General features: G+C 49.7%; 2 protein-coding genes across 9 annotated transcripts in view; one reads left to right on the top strand and one right to left on the bottom strand.

Annotated features, from left to right (window-relative positions):
* Positions 1 to 26,178, bottom strand: part of LOC118229578 (transducin-like enhancer protein 1) — a 539,102-nt gene that overhangs the window by 198,771 nt on the left and 314,153 nt on the right. The gene's annotated exons all lie outside the window — the stretch shown is intronic.
* On the top strand, positions 1,523 to 25,024 carry LOC118229579 (semaphorin-4E-like). Of its 2 annotated transcripts, none has more exons than XM_035421653.1 (18): positions 1,523 to 1,650; positions 2,876 to 3,295; positions 4,323 to 4,478; positions 5,227 to 6,461; positions 10,789 to 11,197; positions 11,593 to 11,738; positions 13,590 to 13,652; positions 14,484 to 14,582; positions 15,253 to 15,352; positions 16,680 to 16,790; positions 17,612 to 17,763; positions 18,366 to 18,538; positions 18,965 to 19,121; positions 20,151 to 20,373; positions 21,028 to 21,143; positions 22,667 to 22,848; positions 23,284 to 23,348; positions 24,268 to 25,024. In XM_035421653.1, the coding sequence occupies exons 5-18, from the start codon at positions 11,089 to 11,091 to the stop codon at positions 24,894 to 24,896; spliced, it is 2,325 nt and encodes a 774-aa protein (XP_035277544.1). In that variant the 5' UTR covers positions 1,523 to 1,650; positions 2,876 to 3,295; positions 4,323 to 4,478; positions 5,227 to 6,461; positions 10,789 to 11,088; the 3' UTR covers positions 24,897 to 25,024. The 2 variants fall into 2 exon arrangements, with proteins under 2 accessions (XP_035277544.1, XP_035277543.1); XM_035421652.1 differs by having other exon boundaries at positions 15,250 to 15,352.

Below are 26,178 nucleotides of genomic sequence, written 5' to 3'. Positions count from 1 at the left end.
GTTTTCTTTTGTTTAAGGGGGTTTGGTACGAGTGCACTTTGAAAAAATAAACTGATGACGAGTGTTACCTTGCGTGCTCCCGCCAAGTGCAAGACGTGTTTTTTACAGTCTCTGGTTCCGCTTCCTCGGCGTTAGTTAATAACTTTTGTGCCCGTGATGTGGGTGCACCGCAGTAGTCCACACGATTCTTGTTCTGTGCGAATCTTTGTGCTTATATAATCGCATTCTGTGCGAGCGTTCTGTGCTGCTGTCCTGTCGCGCATCTCTGTCGATATAGGAAGTGGAACAACTTGGGGATGGGGCGGAAGTGGTTGAGTAGCAAGATTGCAGTGGTTTTGATGTATTTAAATAGTTGAAGATTATTCATTTGCCTTTTACATGCCTTGTCCTGGTGTTGAATCATGGTGAAAGGGGAAAATTTCACACTTCTTGGTGAAAGGGGAAAATTACCATGGGTTCCTTGCACAAGCAAACACACCTTTTGTTCTTTGTGTAGGCCTTAACGACATCCTGTCAGCAAGCAGCGCACCAAAGAAACCGCAGTGCCTGACTGAGGCTTGCTGTATGACATCCTGTGTCTGTTTAACTTCTTTATTACTTTTTTTAATTAAAAAAAAATGTATATATATATAAATTTGGCACCCAACATGGCTAGTAGCTCCACAGGTTGACACACAACTGGTGATAGGTGAGTATGGGAGGGGTTCTGCCCCTTGACATGTGGGGCTGAGCATGTCAGATTTCTACTCAAATTTGGTGCAGATGACTGTGGTTTTCCCCTGAAAACAATTTGTGGTGTCCCTGGTCTGCATAAAGTTGAGTCAGAGGAAGTCCCTTCATATGCAGCTTAAACGTAATGGTAAATGGACTGCATTTATAAAGCGCTTTTATCCAAAGCGCTTTACAATTGATGCCTCTCATTCACCCATTCACACACACACACACACACACTCACACACCAACGGTGAAAGGCTGCCATGCAAGGTACCGATCAGCTCGTTGGGAGCAATTAGGGGTTAGGTGTCTTGCTCAGGGACACTTCGACACGCCCAGGACGGGGGATCGAACTGGCAACCCTTGCCAGACAACCGCTCTTACCTCCTGAGCTATGTCGCCCCCATGCAGTCCACGGGTTCCTGTTCAACTAGCAGGGGTGGCTAGATGTAATGCAGAGGCCCCACCCCCCCCCCCCCCCCCCAAATGAACTGCATGCTCCCACTACCCTGGGCAAAGCAATCGCCAGTTGCTCGATGCTCTATGAACCTACCAGCCAGAGTCGGCGCTGGTGCGGTACTGGTGCGGTCCTGTTGCGGTCCTGGTTCGGTCCGAAAGCGTGGGGCTCGTTCCTGCTCCACGGCGCAGTGCCCTAACCGAACTGGAAGCCCAGAAACGGCCTCTATTTTTATTTTCGTGGCAGTATGGGCTTGACACCACCCCCCCCCCCCGCCCCCCCCCCCCCCCCCCCCCCCCCCCATACACACACACAAACACACCGACACACATTCTGTCCCGAGGTAGAGCTCCATTTCCTGTCAATACGTGAGAATGTACCGCTGACAATCGGTGAAAGGGTAAACTGACAGTCACTGACCACCTTCAGAATAATGGATATCCAGAGACAAGTGGTCAGCCTACTGCTGGTCACCACAGGTAAGCTACCTTTTACAGTTATTTTATTAATTTATCCTTTATCTAAGCGGGGGAGGGGGAGGGGGGGCGGGGGGCTATTGAGACCAAGATCTCTTTTTCAGTAGGGGGGGGGGGGGTACTAGTGACAAGCGATTGTACCTTTCTAGGTACTAAACTAAACAAAGGAAGTCAGCTTGAGATATTTTTGAAATTTGTTCCATGGGTACGGTGCGGAAACACTAAATGAACTTTTATCAACATCAGTCCTAAAGCAAGGCTTAAAATGTCGCATAAGAGGGTACACAATCTAGAGGAGATAAATTTTAACAAACCTTTAATTTTTCTTAAATAGTTTTTTCAGGTCAAGAGGGATTATGCACTCTCTTAAGCCACATTATGTTAGAAATTGCTATTCCATTGCATGAAGAATGAAGTATTCACATTGTGTTATATTACGAACAATTACAAAAAGAGAGGGGAAAATATTTAAAACTGTTTAAACTGATCAAATTGCAGACGGAGGTGAATCAACCTGTCACCTAATTGGTAAAAGTGCGGACATACGGCAACAAAAACTAACCATTTGGTAGAAAATAAAGACTTCAAAGACAAAGCAAACGATAACGGACTGAAGCTGCATTGTGTTAATAAATTTAAGAAAAAATTATGGAAGAGCTTAAAGGTGTGTTCAGCAACCTAATTGGGAGCTTGTTGACATTTCAGTGTGCTTTAGTGTGCCTTTCAAAAAGTTTCAAAAGGTTTAGAAAACTGTTGCTTTTCCCATTGGATGTTTTGGTAAGAGTTGTATTTCTCAGCAACACTGGTTTATTATTCTCTGATGTACCAGGTTAATAAATGGGTAAAAAATTGATAATAGATTTGATTCCCTGCTAGGACACTACTGTTGTACCCTTGAGCAAGGTACTTCACCTGCATTGCTTCAGTATATATCTAGCTGTATAAATGGATGCGATGTAAATGCTATGTAAAAAAAAAAAGTTGTGTAAGTCGCTCTTGATACGAGCATCTGCTGTATGCCTGTAATGTTGATATCTTGCTCGCTTGTCCCCTCTTGGTCCTCCTTATCTCCTATCCTTTGATCCCCTTTTTCTTCTCCATTTCCTGTGTCTCTCTTCTCTGTTCTCTCTCTCTCTCTCTCTCTCTCTCTCTCTCTCTGTCCCCAACTACCTCTCTTTCTTGTCGCTCCTGAAACGCTAATGCTGCGCCACGCGCGGCGGCGCACTAGCGACTGTCAGCGTCGCCGTGGGAAAGGGGGCCGTGCACCAGCCAGGGTACCTGGAGGCCCCCGCTGGGTCCACTCTGACCCTCAGCTGCACCTTCCGCCCCCCCTCGGAGGCGCTGAGGATCAGGGTGAGCTGGGACCGCTGCCCCCGGCCGAACGGCACGTCCCCGCGTGACTGCCAGTGGATCTCCTCCGGCTTGGTCTTGGCCAATCAGGGCTCCGTCAGCCTGGCCTCAGCCAATCGGACGGAGGAGTGGCGTGGCGACAGGCTCGTGCGGCAGGTGTCCGGATCCTCGGGGTCCAATCTGACCCTGGTGGACCCCGGCTTGCAGGACAGCGGTTGGTACCGCTGCTCAGTCTGCATGGAGATCCCGTCGCTATGGTGCCTCTTTGGCAACGGGACTGAGGTCGTTGTCATCGTCGGTGAGTATCTGAAAAACCCGCACGCAAACACGCACGCACATACACACGCACATACACACGCACATACACACGCACATACACACGCACACACACACACGCACACACACGCACACACACACGCACACACATGCACACACGCACACACACACGCACGCACATACACACGCACATACACACGCACATACACACGCACACACACACACGCACACACACACACTCACTCACACGCACGCACATACACACGCACACGCACGCACGCACATACACACGCACACGCACGCACGCACATACACACACACACACACGCACGCACGCACATACACACGCACGCACACACACATGGACATACGCACGCACACACACACGGACATACGCACGCACACACAATTTGTCACTCTCACGACAAAAGCCATCAAAGGATATCCTGTTCCCATTGCACAGTACTGCCATGGTGTAAGAGCATGAAGTGTCATCAGATTAGACAAGCTGAGGCAAGAGACATTGTACAGGGTAATAAAATGACAAAGCATTTTTACATAATTAACACTTAATTCTCCCGTGACCAGTTAAGATGTCTGTTTTCATCGTAGGGTCCATTAATTTTATTAGAGCTTACCATGCTCACAGTAGAGATGTGTACGTCTGCTTCACCTTTAAGGTACAGGACCATAGACAGCACAGCTGGTTTCCTTTACAAATTTCCGCACAGCTGCTGAATCTATGAAGTCACATTAACTGTTACCATGGTGATGGCAATCTATATAGGAATTGCAATTAATGAAGAGGTTTATAGATGCAGTTTTCACTCCAGGTGCTGTAGGACCAAATTGCTGTCAAAAATCATGAAGATGTTGAGCATATGCAGAACTCTTTGAGAGAAAGAAAATAACAGTGTATAAGCCGATCTTATGTCAGCTGATTTGAATGAACCAGTGTCCGTATGAAACATTGATCCCTATATTTATGCTGCCACTTTTGCCCCACCCCACCCCACCCCCCCCCCTTTCAATTTCCCCTTTTACATAAGATGGTGGCCCCTCCCCCCAGCACCTGGTGGGTGCCGTTGTACCCTGGTGGGTTTGGGTCGTCGTGGGTGCTGGGAGCGTCTTCCTGGTTGTGACACTGGTGGGAATTGTCATCCTGTGCTGGAGATGCAGAGTCCGGATGGAGAGGGAGTCCAGACGTACGTACTTCCTGCTTATTTGGCTAGCGGCTAATTGCATTGTTATGCCCCTCCCCCAGAGTAACTTGGAATGCGTTGGAAGACGGTCAGCACAATGCAAATTAGACTCACCATAAGAACATTAGAATACATAATGAAGAGAGCAGGCCATTCAGCCCATCTAGAACATAAGAATACATAATGAAGTGAGCAGGCCATTCAGCCCATTTAGGCCCACCATTTTGGCTCCAGAGTTGAACGTATCCAGGCATTGAAGTTGAATACCCTGAGGATCTGTGTCCTGGCAAGCTGTTAAGTGCATTAAACTACTTCCTGACATTCGTCAGAATCTACATAAACACGTAAATGTAAATGAACACAAATACAATTTTTTTTTTTTCTTTTTTTCACATATTGGGATAATAAAGTAGGGATAAAGTGGTTGTGATGTCACACTGGGAGGTAAGTATCCACCAATCACAGTTGCCGTTCTGTTCTGTTGTTGTTACCAATGAGCCCAGTGATTGGTGGAGCTCACCTCCTTTGGTTTTGTATTTGAACGCATGTATTTATATCCCTGCCACTCTTGTTCTATTGACAAAATCTGACCAGAAAAATCTTTTTGTGCACAGGTTTAGACACAATAACAGGCAGTATTAATCTGTATATTGTCTTATTCTCTCTCTCCCTCTCCCTCCCTCTCTCTCTCTCTCTCTCTCTCTCTCTCTCCTCTCCCCCCTCTCTCTCTTTCTCTCTGTCCCCCTGACAGAGAACCCAGTCTACAGCAACACACAAGGTTTGAAGCATTCTGTTGCCAGCAGTCGCCCCCTCCCAGGCCCAGGCCCAGGCCCGACACCAAAGTTAAAACACACCTCTCTCACAAGGCCGTGCCCCAAACACCCGAGGACCCCGCAGAGACCAACGACCTCCGGTCCCAAAAGGAGCCTGAACTCGTAGATCCAACTCCCGAAATCTCTCCCGTGCCTCCTGTTGTTGCTAAACTGGACAGGGAGTGGCATTGCGGTTTGGGAAAGGTGACTTGTAACTCAAGACTGTGGCATGGATTCTTTGATGGACAAGATTTTAGATTCAAGGAAAAGACTAGATTTCACCACACACCCCCCCTGCACCCCACAATAAGGGGGGGGGGGGGGTGGCACTACGAGGAGAGAGGCAGACCATGTTCACTGGAACTACACAGTGGACAGGAGCAGTGCAAAAAATGAAATAAAATAAAGGTGTTAAAAGCAGCATTAAAATATTTAATAATATGCACCCGTACATGCATGCACACATTTATCTATAATATAAACTGTCGTTGTATAAACTGCTTTTTTTTTAATGACTTCCTGGTTTGGACCAAGTTTAGAGTGCTCTGATAACAGCCATTGTAAAGTAGGCAGGTCATCACTAAATTTGCTTTGGAGTCCAAAAATACGGAGACAGATGTACATTAGCAGAAAATAATTAAGAGATAAAAATTTAACTGAATATACATTAAACATGAGCATAGCAATTAAACAGCACGGGGCATGCATTACATACTTAAAAGGACAAAAAAACAAGGCTTCATATGTATTTAGTTTTCTGCGTTTCCTTTACTTGTAGGCTACTTTGCAGTGTCTTGAAGTAACATTTTAATTCAATTTTGAAAACTAAGAATTTTTTTGACCATTTATATTTGTGTATATAGTGTATTCCATATCCAAAATAATACGCTTCATCAAATATATTACATTTCTATCTTGTATTTCAGCACAGATAATCTCCGTAATATCTTCGCTGCTAAACTGAAGCCGTAGCTACTCGTGTAACAAAACATTGCACCTGGTCTGTAAAATGAACGGCAGCTGTGATGCAATATACGACACGCCCACAACTGAGTCTCAGGTAGATCGCTAGAGGCCAGCACCAGGACGAGAGCGACGCTTCTATTTATGTCTTTAAGGAAAAAAGAGCTGTGGTCGAACGGAGAGGTGGATTCTGTCAAACGACGTCGTTAAGGTATATTTCTTTCCTGCGTAACGTGAGGACATAAATATAATTATCTGCGGTAATTGCCGACTTATCTGTAATGTCTCGCTCTCTGAACGACACTTGACGGTTATTGTTCTTCGCTCGTCAGCCGCGCTATACAACTGCCGTTGGAAACGACTGTAACGTTTAGTTTACGTATCCATATGGATTTTCCCGCCGCGCTATTAGGGATTTTATTAAAAATCTCACTTAGGCGTGGGTTAAAATTGCATTTCCCATAGTTTTGCTGTCATCGCTTGCAAGGAGACAACGTAGCATGCCTTTTTTAAAAAGGGTGCTGGGCGAATCTTTTGAATTCTGGACGGCTGTAAATTAGGCGAGTTGCTGGCTGGGTGCGTTTTGTTTGGAAAAATTGATGACTTAGACATTACTAAGCGAGTTTATTTCCTTTTGCACCCCTTGTACAAAGAAAGCCTTCTTAAGGTGCGGAGTGGCAGGCGTGAGTATGTCGTAGTCGTAGACTAGACTCTCATAAAATAGTCGTTTCTTCCGCATACAGAGAAATTGTCTCCCATTGTCCTGTTGGTTTTCTGTATGGACGCTTTTATAAACGTATAAACAGGCTACTTTAAATTAATCCAGATCATTGTTCTAAGGTACAGTTCACTTGCCTCGAGTGTAATTGCCCTTCAGACTTATAGTAGCTAATTACATGCTGTGAGCTGATAAACATGGACCGTATGGGCGTGTTTGAGTTTAGTTCAATTCCTAGCCATGGATGCTAGGAATCCTCTGAATTTGAGTTAGTTGATCAGTTTAGATGTGGCGGTCAGCGTAGCGTGCCTTCGTTGATTTATTTATTTATTTTTTAAAATTTTTTATTAAAGATGTTCCTTGCAGCGCTTCGTTTTAGTGAGACGATGAGTGGAGAGTTGTGTGGAAAGTTTGAGTGAATTTGGAGAAGGTATCGATGGATACCACAGTCTTTGGGACCCACTGTACTTTCTGGTTTTTGCTTAGCTATTTCTGACATAATACGGTTTAAGAGGGCAAATAATCCGCTCTAACCACGAAAAGCACCTTGCTAAGCAAAATTAGCAGCTTGTTAAAATTCTGGGATTGCAATTGCGGTTGGAACGAAAAGCAGCATTCTCATGGCCATGGGGCGTCCCCAGGATCGAGGTTGAGAACCAGTGGTGCGGTGTGTTTGCCACTCAGCTGGACCGCTTTAGAGGTGCGAAATCCAGGTTAAGAGAGTAAAAGTCCTCCCCAGTATTTTTTGTTCCGATCACCTGCATTTGATAATTATCACGATTCTTCAACCAGGAGGTAATTTAGTGAAATCAGCTGTATGCATTGTGTAAGGATATGTATGTAATGTAATGTAATAATGTAATATGTACTGTGCTACATATATGCAGTTATATTATTTTTATATGTTTTGTTGCGCCAAAAAAATTGAACAGCAAGTGATTATTTTAATGGAATGTTGCACAGTAAATTGTAATCATTTTGATAAATTCTCAGAAGTTGAAACTGAACCCAAGTGAGCTATTAAATATTTTGATATTTCCAGTACAGTAGGTTGTACAATTCACACATCCTCTTGTCCTTTTTGAACATATTATTTATCAGATAAAAGTGAACATATGTAAGGCAGCAATTTAATTTAGGAAAACTATAATACTGTCTCCATTGCTATTCAGATCAGAAATCCTGCAGTCATTCAGTAATTAAGAATCAGGAATTCAGAAAGCTTTGTGTGAAGGATGCAATTGTTATCAACTGCAGATAACATTTTTAGCTTTTTTTATGTGTAGCGTTGATGTCTTTTATATGTTTTTTTTTATAAATGTTGTGGATACTGCGCTGCACCCGTGGCCAGGACGCTCTTGTAATTTCAAAAGCATTTCAGAGGGTCTCCCAGGTCTGTATAAATTAACGCACATTTGATTGGATCATGTTTATTCATTTTTTCTGGGTACAACAGAACAGCCGCTCGGTCGTTGAATGCACGCAGTGTTAGCGCTGATACATAAATTATGGGCTGTCGGACCGGGCCCTTTCTTACTTTCCTCCTCCTCCTCCTTTCTGTTGTGTTTTTTTTTGTTTTTTTTTTGTAACGTTCTCGTCTCAAACGGCCCTTTTCGGGCTGGCCCGATCTCCGCTTGCAGACAGAGGCACGCTGCGATTTTAATGTCAGGCGGGAGGGACTTCGCCAGGGGGAGGGAGGGAGGGAGGGAGGGAGGGAGAGAATGCCATTCCTGAGGCTCCTGCTCCTGGTATCCCGGCTCCTGACGGGACTCGTCCGGGTGCGAGCGAGTTATTGCACGTTCCTCCCGACACCAGCGCTGCAGAGGGGGGGGGAATCCGGGGTGCGCGCGGGGGGGTGGGGGTGGTGGGGGCTTGTGGAGGGCGGGAGGGTAGGAATAGCCTCTTGTTCTTGTTTCGTCCAGTTGTCGCGGTGTCCTGGCAGATTTACGCGGTGCCGTCCCCCTGCAGCCGTGGTGCGCGTGGAAGCAAACACTTCGGCAGTAAAATAAAATGAGCAAAAAAAAAAAAAAAACGAAATTTTCACCCCCTTCCAGTTCCCCCCCCCCATAATGCAATGCACACATTGCATCGGTGCTGGCTGATCAGGTCCTTCGCTCCCTGCTGTAAACCGTGGGGGTCTGACTCAGGTGCTGCCCGTTCCATTTGTACCAGAGCACCAGTCGTGATCGGCTAAGGAGGGTTGCGGAAGAGCGCGTGCGTGCGTGCGTGCGTGCACTCTCCGAACTGCAAGAGGGATTTTCCGCCCCATCTCATTTTAACACTGCAGTCCTGCAGCTCAGCCGCATGCTCGCTGCGCTGGTGGACGACCGCACCGGGCGCAAAAGGGCAAGACGATGGAAAGATTTCATAGCTAGCAAGCCACAGGAAACCCATGTGCAGTGCAAGCTGCACCACTGTGTGCTCACGCAGGACCCTGTGAATTTTTTTTAATGGTGCCTCAGTCCATTTTGAGTTACAGTACATGCTAGTGACAAGGTTTAAATAAAAAGTCAGCAGTTTTGATAGATTTATTTAGGTTTTTTGTTGTTGTATTTTTCAAAGTTGCACCCCTGAGCTCACATGTAGCTCACTAAGAAAGATTCAGAAGTGAGGTCCAGTTGCTGTGAAGGATCACCGTTGTAGAATCTTGTGTGTGTGTTCATGTGCGTGTGCATGTATATGTGTGTGTGTGTGTGTGTATATGTGTATTTTTGTATTAATAGATGTATAAATAGACAGATTTATGCATACTCTAAATGTGTGTGTATATATATATATATAGATAGATAGGTAGATAGATGTGGTGGGTAGCATTGGAAGCGTAATTGTGAATTGGTCTTCACATTTCACTGTTGAGTCTTTTGATGCCTGTGGCGTATGAAACACATTACACACACAAAACACACAGGCCATAGATACTCACAAAGATAGTGCAGCAAAAGATGTGCAAATACACAACTGCACAGTATTTTACATTCCAAGTTTAGGAATTCTGAGCGACCACTGCGTTTGGAACAAAGGACCTCACACAGAGATTCTTACTGGCTCTTGGCATCCAGTTGACCCTAACGGAGGAGAGCTGGGCAAACTGTGAGGAAAGGGGATGTGACACGTGTGGTGCGTGATGTCATCCACCATCGTTCGCGCTTCCAACGAATGGAGAAGAGCCTGTGATTCAGAGACGAGCACCTGAATATCGTTTCTGAACAGCAGAGAGGAAGAGAGAAACCACAGAAAAGGGGGGCGGGGGGGGGGTGGTCTAATTTACAGCTTAACACCAAAATAGCTTATGGCTTTTTTTTAAAGAAGAGATCTGTGCTTTTAATGCTTTAGTTTAGTGAAAGAATGTGTGGGGAGAGTGCTAGGTTTTCCAATGCCGGGTGGGGGGTGGGGGGGGGCGGGCGTGCGATCGGGGGTTACATCATTTGAGTGAGACGGGAGTGTGTCTGTTACTGGGGGTGAATGGAGTCTCATTCGAGATGGCACCTCCTTGGAGCAGTGTCCCCATCAGCGGGCAGACACCGTGGTGCAGTGGTGCGCGTTGCCGGGGCGACCAGCCGAAAAAGCGTGCCAGCGCACCCGCGGGCCGGGGCGAGTTGTGGTGAGCCCGGGCCTCGCGGCAGAGACGGCGAGCTTGTGAAACGAGCGGAGTTTGCGCAACGGGCCGCGTGTCAGCGGCCTGCCGCGTTGAGACAGACGCGCGTCTCGCGTTCGACAGGAAGCCGAGGTTCTGGAAGATTCCCGTTAATTACATTTTTGTCGTTGTTGTCCCCCTCCTCCCCCTCCCCCCCCCCCCCCCCCTTGTCCCTCCTCCTCTCAGATGGAGTGACTCAGTGTCTCTTTGTTAAAAAAATAATTACAAAAAAAAAAACCCCAGAGATCCCGCCGCCGGGCTGCCACGGAAACAAAGTTTCATCATGGGCTTCCCATGTCGTCAAGTTCCATCATGGGTGACGTCGACGTAGCCGCGGATCCAGGAAGTGTTGCGAGACCCCGCCCCCCCTCGGCCCGGAGGCGGGGCTTGTGGCTGTGTAGCCGCCGCCGCCGCCGCTGCTGCTGCTGCTGAGTTTCTCTGTGGCTCAGACGGGACGTCCCAAGCGTGGACCATAAGCTGTGAACCATGTCTCCGCTAACACCTGCTGCGCTCCTCTGGGGCCTCGTGCTCCTGCTGATGCTCAGCGACAGCGGAGCGCTCGAAGTCGGTCCAAGAGAAACGGTTCGCTTCCAAGGTAAGGCTCTCTTCTCTTTCTATCCCCCTCTTGTGCTCTTTCTCTCTCTTCCCCTCTCTCTATTTCTGTCTCTTTCTCCCTTTCTGTCTCCCTTTCTCTCTCTCTTTGTCTCTTTCCCTCTCTCTTTCCCTCCCTCCCTCTCTCTCTCTCTCTCTCTCTCTCTGTCTCTTTCTGTCTCTCTTTCCCTCCCTCTCTCTCTCTCTCTCTCTCTCTCTCTCTCTCTGTCTCTCCCCATCTCCACACAGCATCCTGTGGTCCTGAATGGATATGATTGGTTTGTTTGGCTGAGTCCCTCAGTGGTGTGTGCTCCGTTTGGTTCTGAACTTCTGAACTCCCGAGTTTCCTGAGCACTCGTGATTGGTTGTGATTGATTTTTTCTCCCCCTTCCTTGCCAGAGGAGCACATCAGGCAGTTCAGGGAGGAGGGGGTCCAGAACTACTCCACCATGCTGCTGCAGGAGGACAAGGGCCTGCTGCTGGTGGGGGCACGAGGGGCCGTGTACGCCCTGGACCTCAGCGACATCTCCAGCAAGAAGGGCTCCGTAAGAATTGCTCCACTGCCCCTGGGCTATCTGCTCCACAGCCCCAGGGCTAACCGCTACACAGCCCCTGGGCTAACCGCTCCACAGCCCCAGGGCTATCCGCTCCACAGCCCCTGGGCTAACCGCTACACAGCCCCTGGGCTAACCGCTACACAGCCCCTGGGCTAACCGCTACACAGCCCCTGGGCTAACCGCTACACAGCCCCTGGGCTAACCGCTACACAGCCCCTGGGCTAACCGCTACACAGCCCCAGGGGCTAACCGCTACACAGCCCCTGGGCTAACCGCTACACAGCCCCTGGGCTAACCGCTACACAGCCCCAGGGGCTAACCGCTACACAGCCCCAGGGGCTAACCGCTACACAGCCCCTGGGCTAACCGCTACACAGCCCCTAGGCTAACCGCTACACAGCCCCAGGCTAACCGCTCCACATCTCTGGCCTTGGCCCCCCTGGGCAGTCACAGGTTCGGTGTTAAGTCAACTTTCACAGAGTACACGTGGTCCCAGCTGGACTCGTGTGTGCTCTGTTAGAGTTGAATTAACACTGGACAATTCACTGTGTGGGAAGCAAGGAATGACCTGTACTTCACGCTGCAGTCGTCAGTTAACCTGGACGTCTTTGGTGTCCTGCGTAAACCTTGTTTCTAGAAAAACAAATAAAATGGACCGCTCACTAGCAGCAGAACACTGCATTCTATACTTTTTATTTTTTTGCGAAATGATCTTTATGGTTCTCTGATTTTGGAGTTTTGAACCAGCTTTATTAGTGCTTGAGTTGTGGGACACTATGCAGTGGTAGATAGATAGAGCCAGATCAGAACTTTCAGTGTGTGTCAAACAAGCTTCAGGAAAGCAGCAGGGAAAAATGGAGGTGTAAGGTTCGCGCGTGACACAGACGATGTGTCATCGGAAATTCTCAGCTTGTACGTCTTGTGAAAGAGGCGGGGCAGGAGGAGGGCCGTGATGTCGTTGAAAAACCAAGCCCCAGGGGAAATATTTTCCCAGGTGCACTGAAGGGAGACAGCCAGAAAATGTATGCCCCTGCCCCCCCCCCCCCCCCCCCGCTTTCCTCCAGTACTCTAGGAAGCATGGCAACACGGTTATACCCATTTCAGCAAGCTTTTATGAGAATTCTGTGCATGCTCTTACATCACTTCCTGCCAGACCCACTGACTGAAAGGTATTAGTCATTCTGTGTTACGCATAGCGGTGGCAGTGTGACTACGGAGGTTGCAGGTTCAAATCCCTGGTTCGGGCACAGCTCTTGCTGCCTTGAGCAAGCTACTTAATCCTGGATTATTCTGTAGAAATGTTCAGTTGCAGGTGTGGGTGATAAACATGTAAAATACGAAATCCTTTTTCAGAAAAGTCATTCTGGCTGAAGGTGTCTGTGCCACAGATGATTCATAATTTGCAATGTGGTTATAATTTAAAAAGATCCTTTTCTGGCTGTAGATTCTTTGAACTCACCAGATACTCAGCCCTGTATAACATTGAAAAGTTATGTCTCCCTTCCATATAAGCTGAAGCATTCCAAAATTTATGGAGAACATTGGGTTTGGAATGAAACAATAAATATGATCTTAATGTGCAGACTGTATACTTTCATTTTAGGGTGATTACGATGCATATCGGGTGGACCATGTAGTAAATAGCTGCAGTACAGACTCAAAACAACAAAAAAAATTGTGTCGCTGTCCAAATACTGACGGCATTCACTGTAGCAGCAGAAGCTCCTGTTGATTTGGGAAAGGTGAGGAAAAGAGTTCAGATGGCGAGTCTAAAGAATCAGCGCGGTTATTTGCTTTGTCTTCTGTGTCCGTCTGATTTTGCGCTCGTGGTTTTTACAGGTTTACTGGGAGGTCAAGAATGCTGACAAAGTCGAATGCACAAACAAAGGCAAACAACCTGACGTAAGTGCGTGTGCGCGCGCTCGCGCTGCGATTTGCGTTCAACTTTTTATTTTATTTTCGAAAACTTTAGCCTTCCGGGGGAGCTCCGTTCGGGCTTGCTCTGTGAAAACAACCGGTCTCCGAACAATCTCTCGGGGGGTGGGGGAAGAACACAGTCTACTACGGCGGTGCGTTCGTTCTCTGCCAGGGAAGCTCGCGGTAGAAATTTAAATGCGAGAGGCGGTTAGCGAGGAGCCGAGCTGAGAGGCTGGACGGAGGCTAACGCCGCGCCGAGTTCGCCTCGAGACGGTCAAGTCTTTCTCGCCCTGTTGCCGTGCCGACGCTTGTAGCGTAGCAGCGGGGACGTTAGCCCAGCGAAACTTCTCCTTATTAACAAAAGCACCGCCGCAGTTTTTTTTCCTGACTGATAATGTTTTAGAGACATGCCCTTCTCCGTTTATTTAGAAATAAACGAATTTGTAAGCAAAACAGCCGTACCCTGTTGAAATCTTAAAGCGGGCTTTTATTAAGAGACAAACGCAGTAGGATGAAGTCATCGGTGTCGCCCTTGTGACAGAATTGTACTCTCACTGATGTTGTTCATTGGCATCAGTGCGGTATAGCGCTTAGGGAGCTGTGTTCGCGGTGGAGAAGTTTGCAGGTTCGATTCCGAGAAGGGGCACTGCGGTTCTGTCCCTTAGCCTAAATTTCTTTAGCGCACATCCGGCCGCGCAGCGAGGACTGTGGTTCAGATTTCGCTGCTGTTTCGCCACGCGCGAGTTTCGCTAGTTAGCGGCTCCCCCTGTTAACTTCCTGTACGTGCCCCCCCCCCCTCTCTCTCCCTCCCCCCAGACGGAATGCCAGAATTACATCCGGGTCCTGCAGGAGGCGAGGGACGGCCGGGTGTACGTGTGCGGCACCAACGCCTACAGCCCCAGCTGCGCCTACATGGTGAGCCGGGGCCGCTCTGTCAATCGTCATGACGACGCCGTAAATGCACATTTAAATTCGGCAGCACGCCGGACTAACCGGCGACGAACCTTTGTTCCCCGAAGTCAGGGGTGAGACGTTCCCACGGAAGGTCTCACGCAGCATTAGCCCACTGGTGTTAGCCCACTGTGGAAAACGTCAGACTGTGCTGAGCTATGACTGCTGAACACCATTTGGCTGGTCTCTGCTCGCTCAATTCCGTGCTGAGTGAAATGCTCACGGGGAAGGTGGTTCCCAAACCTCTCCTCAGGTATCCCCCCCCCGGCCGGATCCAAGTATTTGACGGGATCCACCTCAAGCTTGAGATTGAACCCATCGAATACCTGAATCCAGCTTGGGGGTACCTGAGGAGAGGGTTGGGAACTCAGGAGTCTCACACCCTTGCACTGGACGATGGAGTGTGTTGGGTTTTTTTTTTGTGTGTTTTTTCACTTGTCGTTGATTCCTGTTTTCAGTGAACGTGATGTCTGTCTCTCTGACCTGTTGAATAGCCAACGCTGTGGTGTGTGATCCTTTTGCGTGTTCTTTTTTTTGTGCGTAGAGTAGCGCTCTGTAGTCTGTCACTCGTTGGTGCGCATGTGCCCTTTGACCTGTGAGTGATTTTGGGTTCCCCCCCCCTACCTTGTAGCAGAGTTCTGAAGACGGGCAGCTGAAGCTGGACGGGGCCAAGGAGGACGGGAAGGGGAAGTGTCCGTTCGACCCCCTCCAGAGGTACTCCTCCGTCATGGTCGGTACGTTTCACCTTCATTTAATATTTCGTTTTTTTTTGTAATTCATTTATTTTTTTTACATCAGTTTAGTTTGCGCAAAATGATAAGAAGTGACGGTAAAAAAAAAAACGTTTTAAAAATAATTTGTGGGGTGAGGGTAAACCCCCAGATCGCACTGGCGCCTCACCCTTCAAATTGTAACATTGCACGCGTCAGCCGGGAAGACCAGGCCGATCCGGCTGCTGCTGCTGCTGCTACGGGATTCCAGACTGAAGCCGTTCACTTAATGAGAACTCTCAGCCATGTCGGGTACCTTTCAGAGAGGGCGTCGGTACCCTGGGGCGGTGGGACGGAGTGTAGCACAGTGGGTAAAAACTGGGCTTGTAACCGAAAGGTCGCAGGTTCGATTCCCGGGTAAGGACAACTGTCGTTGTACCCTTGAGCAAGGTACTTCACCTGCATAGCTTCAGTATATATCCAGCTGTATGAATGGATGCGATGTAGATACTGTGTAAAAAGTTGTGTAAGTCGCTCTGGATAAGAGCATCTGCTAAATGCCTGTAATGTTATGTAATGTAATGTAATGTAGGATCTGTGCAGTGTGTTTCATGTACCGAGCAGGGGGAGAGGAAGCAGTTCGTCTCTGTTTGATGACAGAGTATCCGATGGTGGGGGCGGGGAGGGGGGGGGGGCTGTTGAGTAAGGTTGGTTTGAATACTGGCAAAGGCGGCATTGTTCTTGCGAACACGTGAACAGCAGCGTTGGGTTCAGTGCTGAGACTGGGTGAACGGGCCATCCATCCTGTGTGACCGATTTGTCTTGATGATGTAAGACTGATTTGCCTTTCCGGCGGCATTGAGTCACCGAGCTCATTATGGGATGGAGTTTCAGTCCTCCACCGCAACGCGGCTCACCTGGATGAGTCATCGCAGGTGCCTGGTGTCACGTCTGTGTGCGCGGGTGCGGCGTGAGCGTGTGTACGCACGTGTGTCAGTGTGTGTGTCGGTCTGAGAAATGTCATACTTGAATGTAATTTAACCTGGGAACTGGAGGCAGCTTTAGATGCCGTTTGCATTACATTACATTACATTACAGGCATTTAGCAGACAGTGCTGCTGTACCCTCGAGCAAGGTATCCAGAGCGACTTACAAAAAAGTTTTACATGCCATTTACATGGATTTATACGGCTGGATATGTACTGCAGAAATGTGGGTTAAGTACCTTGCTCAAGTGTACAGCAGCAGTGTCCTACCCGGGAATCGAACCTGTGACCTTTAGGTTACTCACTCTGCGACACTGCGGCCCGTTTAGCTGGTGTTGAGTGTCTGTGTTCCGGCTGTCTGTCAGACGGGAGCCTCTACTCCGCCACCTCCAACAACTTCCTGGGCTCCGAACCCGTGGTGATGCGGAGCCTGGCCAACCCGGTGCGCACCGAGTTCAAGATCTCCTGGCTCAACGGTTAGACCCGGCTCAAGTCCCTTCTACCTCTCTCTCCCTCTCTCTCTGTCTCTCTCTCTCTCCCTCTCTCTATCTTTCTCTCTTTCTCTCTCTCTCTCCCTCTCTCTCTCTCTACCTCTCTCTATCTTTCTCTCTCTCTCTCTATCTCTCTCCCTCTCTCCCCCCTCTCCCTCTCTCTCTATCTCTCTCTCTCTGCCTCTCTCTCTCCCCTCTCTCTATCTCTCTCTCTCTCTCTCCCTCTCCCCCTCACCCTCTCTCTCCCTCTCCCTCTCTCTCTCTATCTCTCTCTCTCTCCCTCCCTCTCGCTCTTTCCCTCTTTCCTGCTCTCACTCACACGCTCTTCCTCTTTCCCACTCTTCTCAATCCTGTGAATCATTTCTCCTGTGCATTGTTGGAATGGCTATGTTTTTAATGTTTAACTACACTACCTTGTTTCGATTCAGGTAGCCAAGTTTAAAACAATGGGATCTTTCGCCCCCCCACCCCGGCTTCCTCCCCTGTACAAATATTACACTTATGTTGGCACAGCCTGTGAGGTCACATCCTGACCTTGTCAGAGATGGCTGTAACCTTTGACCCCACAAGACACCTGTGTGATTGGCTGTCTTTATAGCCAACAATGTGTGCTCTCCAAATTAGGAGGGTAAAGGAAGAAAGGGAATAAAAACAAACTTAAAAAATTGAAAAAAATCTTAATATCTTTCTTGTTTTATCATAAACTGAAAATTCAGCACCTTCCATGGAGTTAAAAATGACGTGTGTTTACTGAAGTGTGAGCGATATTTTTTTTTTGGGGGTGGGGTGCGTTGCCGTGGTTTCAGAGCCCAGCTTCGTCTCCATGTACCACGTCCCGGAGAGCGTGGGCAGCGCCGACGGGGACGACGACAAGGTGTACCTGTTCTTCAGCGAGAGCGCCGTGGAGTTCGACTCCTACAGCAAGCTGACGGTGTCCCGCGTGGCGCGGGTCTGCAAGGTGCCCCCCCGCTGGCTCAGGCACACGCTACTGTGACAAAAAAAACAAAAACAAAACAGTTTGGGAGAGATGAACAACAGCTGTAGAGTTTGTAGTTGTTCCAATGACCATGATATGTGCTTTTGTGAATGTAGTGGAGAAAACCGTGTGTCCTGCAGGGGGGGGGGGGGGGGGGGGGGGGGGGGGGGGGGGGGGCAAGGCAACGCTGTGTCAGAGCGGATGGGAGTGTTGATTGGGCCTCAGAAGCTAATGCTGATGTCACAATCACTGCTGGTTATTAAAAGCAACAGAGTTCTAGAACACCGACTTTATTGAACGAAGAAGAAAAAAAAAAACATTCCAAAAATCCTACTTTTTCCAAAGGGTTAAAGCAGCTTGTTGCACAGATCCACGTCTCTCACCTGCTTTCATGGGCCAGAACTAGTTTCTGATTTTAACGGTAAAAGCAAAAACTAGCCAAAACCCCGTGGCTCTCCAGGACCAGGGTTTTTGACTGCTTGGACCAATTGTAAACTACTCCTGAGTATTAGCTAAAAGGACAGGGCGCATTGTCTGAGCGACCCGTTGACGTCATAAAGCGTCCTTGTGTTTGGAAACGGCAGGGCGACATTGGCGGCCTTCGGACCCTGCAGAAGAAGTGGACCTCGTTTCTGAAGGCCCGGCTGGACTGCCCCGTCCTGGACTCCCGGCTGCCCCACGTGGTCCAGGACGTCTTCCTGCTGAGGCACGAAAACTGGCGGGACAGCGTCTTCTACGCCGTCTTCACCCCGCAGGAGTGAGCTCGCTCGCCTTCTAGAACCTTCTGTAGCCCGCGGTGGCATGCTGCTGCCTTAAAACAGGCCTCTCTTACTGCGTGTGTGTGTCAGTAAACACTGCTGCTGCTACTACTACTGTAGCTACAGCTGACGATGACAATGATAATGTGAGAACAGTAATAACAATACTTCAGCATTTAAAAATACGAACTGAACATAATCCAGAATTATTTATGAGTAGTTGATCATGAATTAGTCCGCACAGGACCTCTTTACAGTGAAAGGGTGAGGGGGAGATTCTGGGCATTGCTAAGGTGTCATCTGGGACTAATGGTCTTCGATCGAGACAGTAGTAAGTAGAACGTCTTGAGAGTATGTGTAGCATGCCGTTAACAGTTACTGGGGTTTTTATAAATTAAATAAATTTATTTGTTTATTTGTGGTAGGGGTCCTGTGGGCCATTCCGCAGTGTGCGCCTACAACGTGTTCGAAATCGGGGACGTCTTCTCCCACGGGAAGTTCAAGACGCCGGTCACCGTGGCGACCTCCTTCGTCAAGTGGGTCATGTACAGCGAGGACCTGCCCGAGCCCAGGCCCGGAGCGGTGAGTCGTCGCCATGGTTACCCACTGTGATGTCACAGGAGGCACGAACGGAACACGGAATGACCTGTCGTTACGGAGAGGGTTCCAAAATTCACGCCGCAGCTGTCTTGTGGTCCCGTGTTGCTGAGTTGTGTGATGCTGAACAGGGGTCCACCTCTTTCTCACAAAAGACGGTAGCTGTCAATCCAGAATCAACATTGAGTCGACAAACAATGAATTACCAGTTAACAGCTTGAGCAACGCTTCAGCTGTCCCAGCCCTCTGTCTCTCAGATCAGGCTCAGGGGACGTGCTGTGGTTGTTGTGGCTGGTCTGCTTCCTCTCTTTTCTTCTAATATGACTAATATTCTCACCAAAAAGGAGGCTGTAGATAAAGATATTTGTTTATGGTTCCCTTGGAAATAGCAAAGCGCTAGAGAAACAGGCCTTATAAGGTAACTGACTTGGCGCTCGCTTGCTTCTGACTAACTGACCCGTTCCACCTCGTTCGGCTTAAATCTTTTTTTATTTTATTTATTTATTTATTTTTTTGTTGGTAAAAGCCCCCCACATTTAACAGTGTATTTAATTAAGGGGGCACTCGCCCGTGTCCTCCCCCTATCATTTAAGGTCAGTACCGCGTCATGGTGACAGAGCACATTGTTTTCTCTCCGAAGTCAATATCATTGAGCGGAATATTGGGAGATTTTGGAGTCTTGTTCTGATTTCCGTCTGTCCGGTCAGCAGGCTCCTCCTCACTTCCTGAATCCGTTCCGTACAATGGGAGGAAGGGGGAGGAGTTACCCGCTGATGACATCATTGTTTGGGGGTGGGACTTTGCACATCTTTCCTGAAATAATATTGCGTGACCACATTGGGATTGGGAGTTGGGTTGATAAATTAGTTTTGAGGCTGCAGACCAACATATCAAACGAGGCAGTTTTTTTTGGGTGGAGCCGAGTTCCCCTTTCTAAGGGGTGCCCGGGGACCACCGCTCGCGCGGAAGTGTGACTGGGGGGGGGGGTGTGTCGTTTCTCGACCCGCGACGCAGTGCATCGACGACGCGGCGAGGGCCCTCGGCGTGAAGCGCTCGCTGGACCTGCCGGACAAGACGCTGCGCTTCGTTCAGGACCAGCCGCTGATGGACCAGGCGGTCGAGCCCCTGGGCGGCGGCCCGCAGCTGGTGGAGAGGGGGGCCAAGTTCACCCGCATCGTGGTGGACCGCGTGGAGGCGCTGGACGGGAGGACCTACAACGTCATGTTCATCGGGACGGGTAAAAAAAAAAAACCGCCTTCTTACCTTACGCCTCTTCCTGCCTTTGCCCCCGGTGACATCAAGTTACGATCAGGTTTACACACCTGGGCTGAAGGTACAGGAGAGCAACTCCTGATTTTCAAACCTGTGACGTTGCAGGTGCAAGTGAGGTTTTTTTTTTTTTGCAGTTCAACACAACCATGAATGTAGATCTCTGGGGAGACAGGGGGACACACCCGCGTCCCTCCCAACTTTTGGGAAATATCAAACGGTTCCCACAATGTTATCATGTTCTTTGGGGGGTAGTGTTAGTGTCTCAACCCCCCCCCCCCCCCCAAAAACAATCTCAAAGAAAATTTCCTCTTTGTTGTTTCCTCCAAAGCCCTTCTTTGCCACAACCAAACTGTTCGGTCATTCATCACTTGTTTTTTTTTTTTTTTTCAAAAGCACCATTTTTTTTCAAAGAACCATGGAAGGGGTGTAGGAAGGGGGGAGGGGGAGGACCAGGAGGGGGGAGGAGGAGGAACAGAAGGTGGGAGGAGGTGAAGGTAGGGAGGGGCATTGGAAAGGGGTTGGATGGGAACAGGAGGTGGGAGGAGGAGGGAACAGGAAGTCGGGGGAGGTGACGGTGGAGGGAGAGCTCAGTAGTGAGCACCGTTTTCCCCTCCCACAGAGAACGGATTTCTGCACAAAGCTGTGAACTATGGCGGAGAGATGGTCGTCATCGAGGAGGTGCAGCTCTTCCAGGCTCCAGAACCAATCAAGATCCTCCGTCTCTCCTCCGGCAAGGTAGGCACCACCGCCACAGGCTTTGACAGGACCCCGGGGTGTGGCTGTCCAGAGTGCCTGTCTGAAAATGGGCTAAACAACTTCACTGTGAAAATCAATCCAGCCATGAGTGCAGTGGCTTGTACAAATAAAATGAGCTTATCTTTTCCTTGTGATACCTTTGTTGGTATCAAGGCTTGGCCACCCATGAATGCTCTAGCGTTGGTACAAACCTTTGCCTGTGCTGATACAGTGGATTTAAAACAATCCGAAAACGATAAAGGTTCATTGACATAAGGTACATGGCTTCAGGGTGGCAGCTGTGGTCATTACACTCAAGAACGAAATATTGAAACGTACAGGAGGAGTCTACCCAGGAAATTACCCTATAACCTAGAACTTTCGACCGGTAGGTTTTCTTCAGGCAAAGTTCCCTGCAGTGTCAAATGAGAGACCAGGATGTGTTTGATAGTTTATTAAGCATTTTTGTACTTTGCACTAGCCTGGAGATTTTTGCGGGGTGTGTGTTATTGAAGGTTTTTTTTACATTTTTTTTTCTTACGTCTGACCATCTCCCATTCGTCCAGGACAGACATATTTGGAAAAGTACTTGCCAGATTGCAAGTTAATTTGGCATTCATGTTCATGTTCCTCCAAGGAAGAAACCTGCTGATTTTGGTGACCCACTGACCTTTCCTGTAGCGCCACCATCAGGCCAAACGACATTTGCAGTGCGCATTCATGCGCGGGGAGGTTGTTGTGCCTTGGCGGAGGTCTACAGAGAGCATTCTTTTCGAGTTCCAAGAATAGATTTATTACACTGAGCGTTTTTTCCCCTTCTCTACAGTTAACAGTGCGTTGGTTAAAAAAAAAAAAAAAAAGCCCTTTTCTGTGCACGCTGGGTGCCTGTGGTGATGTGCCAGATGTCTCTGGCCCATTCTGTTTCGCACCTGCTTCACTGTGCTCTTTCAGCGGCAGACACAAGCTGCATCTTTGTGCAGACGATTGTTGCAGAGCGAAAGTTCCGCCGTTATGATGTCACAAAGCCCCACGCTGTGTTTGGAACGCATTGTTCGAAAAACAAAAGAAGAAAAAGAAAAAAAAGATGTGTGTGCTGTATGTGTGGGTCTGTTCAACAGAGTGCGTGTTTAGACGTGTGTATGTGTGTTTTGTGTGTATGCACGTTTGCATATATGGTGTGCATGCATGTGTGGGTATTTTGTTGTGTGTGTGTGTTCCTGTGTATTTTATATGTTTGTGTTTGTGTGTGTGTAGGTGCATTTTATTTGCGTGTGTGAGTGTGTAGGTGTTTGCAGGTGTATTTTATATGGTTTTGTGTGTGTGTGTGTGTAGGTGTATTTTATGTGGTTGTGTGTATGTGTGTAGGTGTATTATATTTGCTTGTGTGTGTGCGTAGGTGTTTGCGGGTGTATTTAATATGGTTTTGTGTGTGTGTGCGTGCGTGTGTGCGTGTGTGTGTGTGTGCGTGTGTGTGTGTGCGTGTGTGTGTGTGTGCGCGTGCGTGCGTGCGTGTGTGTGTGTAGGCGTCTCCGCAGGGTCTGCTGTACGCGGGGGCAGATTCGGGGGTGGTGCAGATGCCACTCAGTGCGTGCGGGCGCCACGCCTCCTGCCTGGACTGCGTCCTGTCCCGGGACCCGTACTGCGCCTGGGACCCCCCCTCGTCCCGCTGCGTGGCCCTGTCCGGCCTGGGCTCGCCCCGGAGCGGGTACGCGACCCAAAAGCACTCCCGCAGTCCTCCCACGCCTGCGCTCTGTCTGCGACGCTACATTTACATTACGATTTAAAAATGTACTCGTGTCTCTTCAATAGCATCAGTACAGTCCAAGTACTGATGATGCTTCTGAAAATAACCTGTACTTCGGTTAACATCATTAGGACATGTATGTACCTGAAGTTCCCCTGGGGAGAAATTCAGCTATTCTGTTCTTTATTGAGTGCCTTATTGCTAAATGGCTGGCTTTTAATTTCTCATGACAGTTGTTACAGCAGTAGCACGTTGCATGCAATCGCTCAGGCAAGCTGTGTATTTTTAAAGGTGCATTTTGTCCTGGGTTTTGCCCTAACCTGAGGGTTCGCCTTTGCATAGATACTGTTGGTTAAAAAGTGCTGGGATTAACTTGCTTTCTCTCCTGTCCTCCAGAGACCTCATCCAGAACGTGACAGACGGTGATGCGTCTCTCTGTCCGAATTCTGCTCCAGACCCGGGTACGCTATACAGTCTCAGCGCCACACTACTGACAGAAACACTCATTTATTAAATATGTGCTGCATGCCAGAGGGGTTCTCATGCGCAATAATGATTATTGGGAAGAGAGAGCGGAGAGTCCACACTCGTTCCCTTTTCTTTCTCTTTTCCTTTATTCAGACGGGTAGAAGGCAGAGAGGGTAACCGATAGAGAAGGGGACCGCAGGAATCTAAAAGTTGTTGTACGCCCACAGGGGCGGCGCTCTCTGTCCGTGTTTCACCCAGTGTGTGCATGAGCATCCCCGATGGGCCTGTGTGCCTCGTATGTCCTGGTGTCCCAAGAACACGCTTGTGACAGTCCTAGAAACCGTTTGCAACAAGGGACCTCGCTCAACCTCAAGGCCTGGTTGGTTGCTAGGTGATAAGTGCAGTGTATGAGGTTTAAAAAAAGACCCTGCAGCCACTGTGGATCCTGACCGCCAACCGGCGGCCAGCCCTGGTGCTGGGGCGCCGCAGGGTCTGCTGGTTTTCGTTTCTAATTTAGATACCGCAACCACTATAGACCCAGGAAACCAGGCGAGGTGAGTTAAGTGTGTAATGCACTGTTTTAAGTGCAGAGGAACGACAGAAAGCCAGCAGACCCTGCAGCTCTCCAGGACCAGGGTTGGCCGCCTCTGCTCTAGACCCAAGGGTTTCAAACTTTCCTCATATTCAGTCAGTTTAGGCCTTAGAAGCGAGCGTGTGCAGACTCATCGGCCAAGCGGTGACTTAAATTGAAGCGTGTGAGCGCAGGAAAACATCAAATCCCAGCAGGCAGAGCGGCGCTCCGGGCTTACAGTTTGAGATGTAGGCGGTGGGCAGTGTGACCGAATCGCTCGCTCTCTGCGTGTTTGAGCTGAACGTTCTGTGAGCCGGTTCTCGCTCTCGTTGGTTCCCCAGTGAGGGCGAACGTGTCGCTGGTCCCGGGGAGCAACATCAACCTGCCGTGCCGGCCCCGGTCCAACCGGGCGCGGGTGCGCTGGCACCTGTCCGGCCGGCCGCTGCCCCCCTCCCCCAGGTACTCCGCCCACGGGGAGGGGCTGATGGTCCTGGGGGCCACGCCCGCCGACGCCGGCACCTACACCTGCCTGTCCGAGGAGAGGGTCAAAGGTCGGCAGTACAACCGGACGGAGGCGGAGTACCGGCTGGCCCCGGGGGCCGGGGGGGAGACCACGCCCCGCGTGGAGGCGCGGGTGCAGGGGGGCTCGCTGGTACCCCTGCAGGTTTCGGTCGCCGTGCTCGCCCTCCTCCTGGCGGGCCTGTTGGTGTGGAACCTGCGCCGGGGCCACCTGCCCCTTCCGTGTGGGACGGGCGGAGGGGGCGACCAGGCCCCCGCCCCCGCCCCCGCCCCCGCCCCCTCCTCCGACCCAGCGAGGAACTGCGTGGAGGAGAAGCCGCTGATGTCCGTGACGAACTACAACGCCCACAACAACCGGCTGACCCTGGCCGCCAGCAACGGGGAGGGCACGCCCTCGCCCAAGGTCGCCGTGGATACCTTCCAGTACATCGACGACGAGTCGGAGATCTGACCGCGCGGGACGCAGCGGGACTGGGGCGGCGTGCGCGTGCACGTGACCCTCGGACGTGGGAGTGTGGTCTTCATCCCACTTCCACCACAGATGCCACATTTCTAAAAAAAAATTTAAAAAAACGATATTGTAATAATAAATTTTAAAAAAAAAAGAAAGACAAAAGAAGGAAGGCTGTTGGTGTGGCAGGCTCGGAATTTTGACCGCATTAGGCTCCACCCACCTGTAATCGGTTGCTTCCATGGTAACCCCTCCCTTAGTTCTGTGGGGCACGGAACAGTATTTTTGGGTTTTTTTGGTAGCGCACCTGTCTCAGGTGGACTACTTGCTGATAAAAGGCAGCAAATTTTCTTTTTTTTTAAAGATTCTGTGGGTGTGACAGCCCCCCCCACCCCACCCCACCAGCCATCATTTCTGGACGGTTTAGAGTGTTATGCAGCGCACCCGTTTCAAACTGCAGCGGCGCTGGCCCCTGGAACAGCCAGAACACCGGTCCTCTGCACACGCTGACCCCTGAAACAGCCAGAACACCGGTCCTCTGCACACGCTGGCCCCTGAAACAGCCAGAACACCGGTCCTCTGCACACGCTGGCCCCTGGAACAGCCAGAACACCGGTCCTCTGCACACGCTGACCCCTGGAACAGCCAGAACACCGGTCCTCTGCACACGCTGGCCCCTGGAACAGCCAGAACACACGTCCTCTGCACACGCTGACCCCTGAAACAGCCAGAACACACGTCCTCTGCACACGCTGGCCGCTGGAACAGGAAGAACGGAAAGAGGAGGAACGCCAGGATTTCTCCTCTGGCTGTGCGTCGCCGAGGCGACCGAACAGTTGGTGGCGCTCTTGAGGTCACGACGGAGAGCGAGATTCGGCTCATTAATTCAGATTTAACGGCGAACAACGTCAAGTTTTTTGTGGGGAGAAGAAATACTGTGTAATATGCTCAGGAAACTGTGGGGCTGTGTGGCTGTGTTGGGTAAGGGCTCTACCCTGCACACAACCAGGAGTCCTTTTGACAGCACTGTTGTGTGGGGGGCATTTGGAAGAGGTGGAGGGATGGGGGGGTGGGGCAGGGTAGGGAGGAAGGGGGTGATGTGGGAAGGGGGGAGGGGTGTGGGGGAGATTTGGAAGAGGTGGATGGGTGGGGGTGGGGGTGGGGGGGGGGGGGGGGCAGATGTCATGGGAACTCTCAGAAAAGGGGGTGTTTCACTGGGGCAGAATATTCTAGTTAAAAGTAAAAGAATTGCCTTGAATGGTTTCTGTGCAAGTTTTGTGAA

Source organism: Anguilla anguilla, chromosome 6 (assembly GCF_013347855.1).
Source record: "Anguilla anguilla isolate fAngAng1 chromosome 6, fAngAng1.pri, whole genome shotgun sequence".
Taxonomy (NCBI): domain Eukaryota; kingdom Metazoa; phylum Chordata; class Actinopteri; order Anguilliformes; family Anguillidae; genus Anguilla; species Anguilla anguilla.
This window is presented reverse-complemented; position numbering and strand designations above follow the sequence as displayed.

What these genes read in the sequence shown, in the direction of transcription:
- LOC118229579 (XM_035421652.1), top strand. Translation starts at nt 11,089, where the DNA reads ATGTCTCCGCTAACACCTGCTGCGCTCCTCTGGGGCCTCGTGCTCCTG. An exon ending in GCCCCAGCTGCGCCTACATG is followed by an intron (nt 14,583 to 15,249) that starts GTGAGCCGGGGC and finishes CCTACCTTGTAG; the next exon opens with CAGAGTTCTGAAGACGGGCA. An exon ending in GTACTCCTCCGTCATGGTCG is followed by an intron (nt 15,353 to 16,679) that starts GTACGTTTCACC and finishes GCTGTCTGTCAG; the next exon opens with ACGGGAGCCTCTACTCCGCC.